This window comes from Somniosus microcephalus, chromosome 7 (genome assembly GCF_052327205.1).
Source record: "Somniosus microcephalus isolate GS21.2 chromosome 7, FLI_Smic_1.0, whole genome shotgun sequence".
Classification (NCBI taxonomy): domain Eukaryota; kingdom Metazoa; phylum Chordata; class Chondrichthyes; order Squaliformes; family Somniosidae; genus Somniosus; species Somniosus microcephalus.
The window spans coordinates 262,214,453-262,224,866 of NC_140993.1; the positions used below are offsets into that span (position 1 = coordinate 262,214,453).

At 43.1% G+C, this 10,414-nt stretch overlaps 1 protein-coding gene across 1 annotated transcript in view; it reads left to right on the plus strand.

Annotated features, from left to right (window-relative positions):
• has2 (hyaluronan synthase 2) overlaps positions 1 to 10,195 on the plus strand; it is a 30,356-nt gene extending 20,161 nt beyond the window's left edge. Inside the window, exons 3-4 of the mRNA XM_085993684.1 lie at positions 4,498 to 4,599; positions 7,171 to 10,195. Coding sequence (XP_085849810.1) covers positions 4,498 to 4,599; positions 7,171 to 8,100 — 1,032 coding nt within the window. The 3' untranslated portion in view covers positions 8,101 to 10,195. The remainder of the gene's footprint in view (positions 1 to 4,497; positions 4,600 to 7,170) is intronic.
• The last annotated feature ends 219 nt before the right edge of the window (positions 10,196 to 10,414 follow it).

Sequence of the window (10,414 nt, forward strand, 5' to 3'; positions counted from 1 at the left end):
CCATGCCAAATTTCCGAGGTGTGGCCGTTGCCCACTAGAGACTATATAGGCCCAGAAATTCGGGTCGGGGGCTTCCCGCGGGTGCAAGCCCCCGACCTGCACTTACCTTGCGCGCCGGCTGTTGAGCTGTAGGGCCCCGTGGAATTCCGCTCCGGGGCCTGGCCCAGCTGCCGGCGCGCTGTGCTTGCGTGTCCCAGGGGCGTAGTTAGTTCGATGCATCCCCTGGGATCACGTGGGCCATGGGCAGCCAATCGGCGCAGGCAAAAGCCCATTCATAAGTAGTGACAGGAAGACCTGTCAAAACTTATAAATACTACGGCCCCAAAATAGTAGTAAACCTTCAAATAAATTTTTAAAAATCATCACACTTTTTAAATAAACTATAAATTACATTAAATAACTATTTTAAACAATAATTTAAATTTTTGAAAAAAATAATTTTATATTCTAACGGGGCTAAAAATAAACTTACCTTGCTTTAAAGTATTTATTTAAAAATAATAAACCTGTGGAAAAAATGTTTTAATTTTAATTAATTGACCACTTACCTTTTAAAATGCAGGCCTTACGCCTGGTTTTTACATTTCTAAAATCTAAAGACTTACCCTCACGGAAAAACCTGTAAAAAAAACGTAAGTTCAAAGCGCACGCGCAGACTCCCGCGCGCACGCGTTCGACCTCTGAACCCCTTCGTTCAGAGGAACGGAAGTGCCGGTTTCCCGCGCATGCGCAGTGCATGCAAGAAACCGGCACTTCCATCGGGCCCACGCGTGAGTACCCCGTGCGTACTCACCCGTGGAGACCCGAATTTCTGGGCCATAGCGGGAGTGAGAACCGCACTTGTTTTTCACCCACACTAACCCACGGGCCCTTTGTAGACCTTGGGCTGAGCTCAGATAACTAAGTGTGGATTAGCAATCCATACTGGAACCCTTGGGTTGCTATGGATCAGTAGGAAGCACATTCACCAACAGAGCTATCAAAACTTGCAAGGTTTTATACCTGTGCTTAAAACTAGCTGACGACAATTTCTTTCTTTTTGGATTGTGCCCCTCATTGGAACTTGTAATCAATACCAAAAATGTGATCTAGTTCTCACAAGTGTAAGCTTTTATATTACATTGAGTCGACAGCACAGAAGCAGACTATTCGGCCCAACTGGCCTATGCCGGTGTTTATGCCCCACACCAGCCTCCTCTCACCCCTCTTCATCTCATCCTATCAACATAACCTTCTGTTCCTTTCTCCCTCATGTACTTAGAAACATAGAAACATAGAAGATAGGAGCAGGAGTAGGCCATTCGGCCCTTCGAGCCTGCTCCGCCATTCAACGAGATCATGGCTGATCATCCAAACCCTAGCACCCGGTCCCTACACCGACAGCCATCCCACCCAAGCCCTATCCCCGTAACCCCACGTATTTAATCCCCCCTAACACTAAGGGCCAATTTTTATCTATGCTATTCACCTCAACTACTCCTTGTGGTAGCGAGTTCACATTCTCACTATTCTCTGGATAAAGAAGATTCTCTTGAATTCCTTATTGGATTTATCAGTGATTATCTTATATTTATAGCCCCTAGTTTTGGACACCCCCCACCCCCCCCCCACAAGTGGAAACAGCTCCTCTACCTCTATCCTATTGAACTCTTTTATAATCTTAAAGACCTCTATCAAGCCATCCCTCAGTCTTTTTTCTAGAGTCCCAGCCTCTTCAGTCTTTCCTGATAGGCGGAAGCTCTCAGTCCTTTCACTATATGATAATATGGTAGCTTTAGAATTTCCTGAAAAACAACTTATAATTATTTCTTGACAAGGTTTTGGTAACCACATCACAGTTGTTGGTCATTCATGTGAGTGTCATCACCAGTTAGGACTAGTGGTTAAACCTGTGTTGACGCAAAATTGGACCTGATACTGAGCAAAACTGCCAACATAAAGTTAACATATATCATAACAAATAAAATCCTCTGGTATGATTTCAAAGTAATAAGCTGATCTTCGGAGCTTGGATGAACATTATAAACCATTCAATCTCCTCTTCCAAGATTTGTGAAAGCCCTCAATTAGATAACTGCCTTATAATCACTCCCAAGTGACCATTATCCTCACTGTGATAGCACTAAAAAGTTGTTCCAATGCTATTAGGTCAGCTCATACAACAAAGCCTTTCTGTGAAGGTAAAGTGTGCCAGTATCATGCATTGCCACTATTACAGTGTTATTATAAAAAGCCTGAGGGTTACACATTTCCAACTGCCAGAGGACCCTCACGATGTATGGATTTAATTGTCTTTGAGACATCTTGATTTACTTCATTGCCCAGAGAACCTCAATTAAGGGTACATTTCCTTTTTAAAATATACAGATCCTCAACCAATGCACATCTGGGTCTCTGAGGAGCTCCAAAGTGATCTATAAACTTTCCCTTTCAGCCTTGATATATAGGTCGTCAAATGCCCATTCCCTCATCTTAAATAAAAGTTCAGCTTGTTCCATCATAAATAAAGTAATCTCAGCCTTGCTCATCTACACGGAATCACAATAGAGACATGTGTAGTGGACAAGATGTTTGATGTAGCAACATGATTCTTCCTCACCAAGTGTGTTCCAGGTTGACGCTGTCAGAAGCTGATGTAATGCTACATGGAATGGGAATATAATATAATGTATAATTTTAGCATCAACTGAATTGTAAATGATTTTCAGACTGTAATAAAACCACAGAAGTAATTTCCAGTATCCAATATGAACAAATTGAACCCCAGTTACCTTGCACTGAATTGCTTTTCCAGACCATTTCAGTTAAATTTACCCTTAAGCTTCCCGCAATGACTGGAGAGGAGTTTGTCCGGTGAGTAGGTAAACCATAGAGACCAGGAAGGGCAAAGTCCCAGGTTTGATCCCCTGTCTGTGCTGAGTTTGTGGACCTCATCTGGGATGGCAGAAAGGGACTAGACAACTGGCCTCAATGACCCTCAGTGATAAGGAGGCTGAAATTAGCTAGGACTCCCACTACTGACCACTATTAGTGACTCTTGCTGGTAGTGGGCATGCATAGGATCAGCGATGCCCTCTGGTTGAATAGCTGCCCGACAGCCATGAATAACAGTCATTACACGAGGTACTGGATGGTAATTGGAATTTGTCGAACCATACTACAGCACGGACTCATTACAGGAGGGAATAGTTGAACATTTGCGCAGGGACAATTGGCAGAGGAAAAATAGCAAATGCATAAACGAACCCCAAGTTGTTTCCACATAAAATTCTTATTGTGTCAGTCAGACATTCATTCCACTTGCTAAATAGGGCCCAGACCTCCCAAGTAATGAGGAAAGTTTCAATGTTAACCAGCCCAATGCAAGACCATGCACAGAAAGACTGTTGCCAAGTATCCCAGCAAAGTTGCACTTCCCGCCCTTGTCATAACGAAGGAAAGATTTGGATGTTGGGATCTAAAATCAAGGTAGCTCACGAAAACCTTACTTATCATGATTACAGGTGATACAATTCAATTTTCATTAGTTACCTGGTATATTATTAACTTTTTCCAGTGTCCCTTCCTGAAGGGAGTGGTGCCATGGCTACTGTGACACCCCTCACCTAAATGTCTATTGCTCATGTATAAACTCAGAAATTGACTGTCAGCAGCCTATCTGGTATTGGATCCAGAAAGAGACGATCCTGATCTTTCCCTCATCCCTACGTCCGCATGCACTTAACTTTCCAGCAGGAATCAGGAGCAAGAACCTCGGCTGATATTTCCTCTCCTGAGATCAGTGAAACTCGGAGTGGGCTATATTGAAAAGTCGCACTGCATTGTGGCCCTGACTTAAGATATTTCATTCAGCCTTTTCTTGAACAGCATACCGTAAACTACATAAGGCACTGATCCATAAGGGCCACTCATCAAATTCATAGCAATAGATTGTGACATTTTCACTACACTTGAAAGAAGGGACATAATATTGTTTGACAATGGAGAAGTCTTACCAAAGAGCATCAAAGTAATTTTGAGAAATTAACAGAGCAAGCCAATATAAATCAAAGTAGTAGGAAAATTTTTAAAACCAACATTTGTGGCAGAACATTACTGATGTTGTGATTTCTATTTTTTCTTTTTAGTTAAAACTGTTGTTGCACATCAAAAAGGGGGGGAGGAGGAAACCCAACACTGGACTTGTACTGGGAGCATTGGGAAAAGTATCTCATTTTAGTTACCAGTGGATCCATCTATATGGACAACTCCACACCACCCCCCCCAACCCCTGCTTGCAAACCACACTAACTAGAACATGTCATTATAATCAAGTCATTTCAGATATTTCTCCAATCACTGAAGAAGAGGGCTGGGAGGAGGCTCGTGTGGAGCATAAACGCCGGCATAGACCAGTTGGGCCGAATGGCCTGTTTCTGAGCTGTAAACTGATTCTATATCCGAGTTGATGTGGTTGATGTGTTGAACTGGTTAACACACCTGCCCTTCTTTCTATAGGTGTGCGATTCGGATACAATGCTGGATCCCGCTGCAACAGTGGAGATGGTTAAAATTCTGGAGGAGGATCCAATGGTTGGAGGAGTTGGTGGCGATGTCCAGGTACAGTGCAGTGTCCTCGGCTATTTCCTGGAACTGGCCTATGTCCATTGAGAAATCTTCCGTTGGCGGTGGGAGAATTCTAGTGGTCATTAAGAGGAAGGCTATAAGTATTGGGGAAATGGAGCCCTTTTACTGAACGTTGGGTACCCAGGGGATTTTGATTTTCCAACATGGCTGCAGTTTACATCCAAATAGTTTGAAATGGGTTCAACACTGACCCCAGTGAAAGTGCACTGTTGGACCCAACTTTTTGCGGTTAGCTCATTGCCATAATTACGCATCGCTCCAGGTGCTGATTTGGATGTGTCGAGCCACAATAATTGGTGGAAGCAGAAAACTGAAAGTTTAAGGGATTCAGATGATTAAAAAGGGAAGTGTCAGAATGGGATTGGGGAGGGGAAACATCTGTACAGCTTTAGAAACGGCTCACTGAGGTATTTCAACCCATGGGCAGCCTTCGCCAAGGATGACGGGGAAAGGAGGTACAAGGCACAAGTGTGTGGGCGATTGGCTGAGCAGCTCAACACCCATCATCCCGCCACCCCTGTATTATGGCTCCTGAAGTGGTGGTGCTCCTGCGTCAGGTAGTTGTGGAGTGGGTTGCCATAATTATGCATCGCTCCAGGTTGCTGATTTGGATGTGTCGAGCCACAATAATTGGTGGAAGCAGAAAACTGAAAGTTTAAGGGATTCAGATGATTAAAAAGGGAAGTGTCAGAATGGGATTGGGGAGGGGAAACATCTGTACAGCTTTAGAAAAGGCTCACTGAGGTATTTCAACCCATGGGCAGCCTTCGCCAAGGATGACGGGGAAAGGAGGTACAAGGCACAAGTGTGTGGGCGATTGGCTGAGCAGCTCAACACCCATCATCCCGCCACCCCTGTATTATGGCTCCTGAAGTGGTGGTGCTCCTGCGTCAGGTAGTTGTGGAGTGGGTTGCCATAATTATGCATCGCTCCAGGTTGCTGATTTGGATGTGTCGAGCCACAATAATTGGTGGAAGCAGAAAACTGAAAGTTTAAGGGATTCAGATGATTAAAAAGGGAAGTGTCAGAATGGGATTGGGGAGGGGAAACATCTGTACAGCTTTAGAAAAGGCTCACTGAGGTATTTCAACCCATGGGCAGCCTTCGCCAAGGTCATTTCCGTAGGTCAGCATCAGAACATGTCTGCAAGAAGGTGAAGTCAAGTTTCAGGCCACAACTGATCGCTCCTGTCACCACATGACTCAGTTCTGTACCTGCAGGTGTGTCCTTTGCAGCAGATGACACAGCTCTTTATAAACTTAGCTAAACCTTTTACCAATCACTGGTTAGGCCTCACCTGGAGTATTGCATCCAATTCTTGGCCACCACACGTTAGGAAGGATGCCAAGGCTTTGGAGAGGGTGCAGAGGAGATTCACTAGAATGGTACCAGGGCTGAGGGACTTCAATTATGTGGAGAGACTGGAGAAGCTGTTCTGCTTAGTGCAGAGAAGGTTAAAGGGAGATTTAATAGAGGCATTCAAAATAATGAAGGGTTTTGATAAAGTAAATAGGGAGAAACAGTTTCCATTGGCAGGAGGGTTGGTAACCAGAGGTCACAGATTTAAGAAAATTGGCAAAAGAACCAGAAGGAGGACAATGAGAATTTTTTTTGCGCAGCGAGTTGTTGTGATCTGGAACGCACTGCCTGAAAGGATGGTGGAAGCTGATTCAATTGTAACTTTCAAAAGGGAATTGGATAAATACTTGAAAAGGAAATATTTGCAGGACAAGAGCAGGGGGGTGGGACTAATTGACAGCTCTTTCAGAAAGCTGGCACAGGCACAATGGGATGAATGGCCTCCTTCTGTGCACCTGGCTCTCTGTGACCTACACACTGTGAAGACACGTTTCCTGCAGACGTTGCCAACCAGGTGTGCCAGGGCCTGCAGATATGGATGGTGTCATCCTTGTGGGTGCAGCCAATCCAGGTATGCTGGCTGTTGATCACCTCACCATGCCGTCTTTCATAACAGTGCCACTGAAAAATGCATATTGTGATTGGGGGAAGCATCCAATAGTATGGTTAGTCCGACATTCACATATGTTAGTGGTGCCATTGAATCTGTGGTCCCAACAAACAAATGCACAAATTACACAGAATATACAGCACAGAAACAGGCCATTCAGCCCAACCAGTCCATGCCGGCGTTTATGCTCCACTCGAGCCTCCTCCCGTCTTTCCTCATCTAACTCCATCAACATAACCCTCTATTCCTTTCTCCCTCATGTACTTATCTAGTTTCCCCTTAAATGCATCTATACTATTCGTCTCAACCACTCCCTGTGGTAGCGAGTTCCACATTCTCACCACTCAGAAGTTTCTTCTGAATTCCCTATTTGATTTCTTGGTGACTATCTTATATTGGTGGCCTCTAGTTTTGCTCTTCCCCACAAGTGGAAACATTCTCTCTGTGTCTACTCTACCAAAACCTTTCATGATTTTAAAGACCTCTATTAGGTCACCTGCCAGCCTTTTCCTTTAATTGTATTCATTGGAATATTTTATACTTCATAATTTTTGTTTTTCTTCACCAATCGACAGATTCTCAACAAATATGACTCCTGGATTTCATTCCTGAGTAGCGTCCGGTATTGGATGGCCTTCAACATCGAAAGAGCCTGTCAGTCCTACTTTGGCTGCGTGCAATGCATTAGTGGACCTTTAGGGATGTACAGGAATGACTTACTCCACGAGTTCATGGAGGACTGGTACAACCAGGAATTCCTGGGCTCGCAGTGCAGCTTTGGGGACGACAGGCACTTGACGAACCGTGTCCTGAGTCTAGGATATGCCACAAAATACACCGCGAGATCGAAATGCCTCACTGAAACCCCAACACAATATCTGAGGTGGTTAAACCAGCAGACTCGCTGGAGCAAATCCTACTTCAGAGAGTGGCTGTACAATGCCCTGTGGTTCCACAAACATCACCTGTGGATGACGTACGAAGCGGTGATCACTGGATTCTTCCCTTTCTTCCTCATAGCCACCGTCATCCAACTTTTTTATCGAGGAAGGATTTGGAACATCCTTCTGTTTCTCCTCACCGTCCAGCTCGTGGGCCTCATCAAGTCTTCCTTTGCGAGTTGCCTGAGGGGTAACATTGTGATGATTTTCATGTCGCTTTACTCTGTGCTCTACATGTCAAGTTTACTTCCGGCGAAGATGTTTGCGATCGCTACCATAAACAAAGCAGGCTGGGGGACGTCGGGAAGAAAAACCATCGTGGTGAACTTCATTGGGCTGATCCCGGTTTCGGTGTGGTTCAGTATACTTCTGGGAGGGGTCATGTACACGATATACAACGAAACCCGGGATCCCTTTTCCGATTCTGAGCAGACAGTTCTCATTATTGGGGCAATACTCTATGCCTGCTACTGGGTCTTGCTGTTAACTCTGTACATTGTCCTCATCACCAAATGCTGTAGGCGGAGAAAAGAACAGCAGTATGACATGGTACTTGATGTATGATGTTTACATGTGCACCTATCATTATTATTGACAAGTTACAAAAAACAAGTGAAAATCTCTAGCATCTGGTGGCATCATCAGGTGATGCTGCCAAAGGATATGAATCATTGCTGCTGTTACTTCAAGAAATGCAATAGAGTTCATATGGTTGTGCCAAAGAAACTGAACTGCGTTAGATCTACCATGCAATTCACGCTGAAGGAACCAATCTGTGTGGAACAATTATGACCGTTTTGATGTCTCTGCACTTTTTTTCTCATTGGGCAAAATGCTTGATGGTGTTCCAGAATACCTCACTGGCAGTGCTTGTGGATAACGGGGTGGATCTTCAACGAACTCTTGAAACGATTCTATCGCCCACTCCTTCACACAACCTCAGCCGATGTCAAACCAAGCCATATTGACTGAGTGAAAGAAAATGGGTCCTGACTGTACTTCCTTCACAACTATTGGCTTTCGGGCCCGGAAGTCGACATTTAAAATTTTTTTCAGAACATAGGCTGATGCTGTAGTTTTTTTTTGTGTTAAGTTTACTTATATTTGCATTTTCACAAAAGCAGCAGACTGGAGTGATCCAAATTCTGCCTATCTTATGATTGTTCATTTTAAAAAAAAATAATGAAACCAAAGTTTTATCGCCATTATTAAACTTTTTCTTGAATGACTTATGTGAATACATGAATGAAAATGTGAAATGTTACAACAACTGATTTTATACCGATGACAGTTTTAATGTACAGCAATAAGAAATGTCCAGTGCCAATCAAATCGGCGTCGGGTCAAGCACTAAAGTGGAACTGGCAAACACATTTGTGCCTCAGTATGTTTTAGAATTTTGTTTTTGTTCATACAAGAGTTATATATAGGCAGGTCAGTGCCAGGTTCAATGTTGGCTTTCAAACCATTTTGACAAGTAGACCGCGTTACCCGCCACTTGACATTGGCCGCTACTAGTGCGATTGATAAGAGTTTTAATTGGACCTCGGGTAGGCTAAGGAGTGCTTTATGGGAGCCTAGCACTCCACCTTGTCAAGGGGTGGGCTGAGGAGAGGGAAAAACCAAAAGTCTTCTCCTTCACACTACTGTGAGTGTGAGCCTGCTTACGGGAGTGTTGCTGGAAAAGCCCGTGGTCTGTTTGAACCCACCCTGCCTGCTAAAGTTAAGTGAAGATGCAAAAAAAAAAATCCTGTGGGCCAACTAATCTCACTTTTGTTTTTGACACAATAAGGTTCACCTTTTCCAAAGTCTTGGAATTATGAATGAAAGTGTAAGGATTATTGAGGAATAATTGCATACCACTATTAGAAAAAAAGCACCAGATTAAAAAAAAAATGCTAAGTGATGTATGACAGGACAAGACAGTTAACCAACGTACTGCAATCAATTGGTTATTGAACAACACACCTTTACTGGGTGGATCAAAGGTTAGTACTTGACACAGAGAGGAGGTTTTCTGGCTTTCACCTCCCTCCGCCCCCCACCTCCTACTTCTGTGTGACAACTTGACATTTCTACAGTGCATTTATGGGCTTAACACGCACGTAATAACTCCAAAATATCGAATGCTGATAATAACACTTGCGAACGACTGTTTGTAAAAAAAAAGAGATGCGACTTCGAAAGAAAATACATTTTTTGAGGGTTTTTTTTTATACGTTGTGAACAAATTGTCGTAAGTGAGCAAGACATTCTAGTGAGAGGTGGAATCCATAGGTTTTTATCTGGGATTATGAGTAACTATATTGCGTCTGCTAGACGTTGATTTTTGTTTACATTTCCTGGTTAAAATTGACTTCATTTTCTGAAGTAAATAAAATAAATGGTAATTCTCTTGATGTACTCAGCAGTATTACATTTTTTTAAAAGGTAATTCTTGACATGTTATTGCAAATAATAACCAAAAATGTACATGCAAATCATTAAATCTCATAAATTTGCAAACATCTGAAAGTCTTATGTAGCCTATATCATTCCCTGTAGAATGTTAACATAGCTGCCTATATTTATTTAAGCAATGTTGCAACATATTCCAAATTACAGATTGTATTAGATAAAGTTATGAATCCTACATGAATAAATATTTTTGATAACACAGCACAGTTGTTTATTCCTTTCCATTAAGAATAAAAGAGGTAAGTGCTCCCCCAGTGGTTCCGTGCTCTGTGCAGTGTTGGAGCCGTGCAGCTGAAGAAAGCCCCAGACTGAACCGGTTCAGTAAAGAAAGAAAGATTTACATTTCTATCGCTCTTTTCATGACCTCAGGACGTCCCAAAAGTGCTTTACCGCCAATGAAATACCTTTTTTTTTGAAGTGT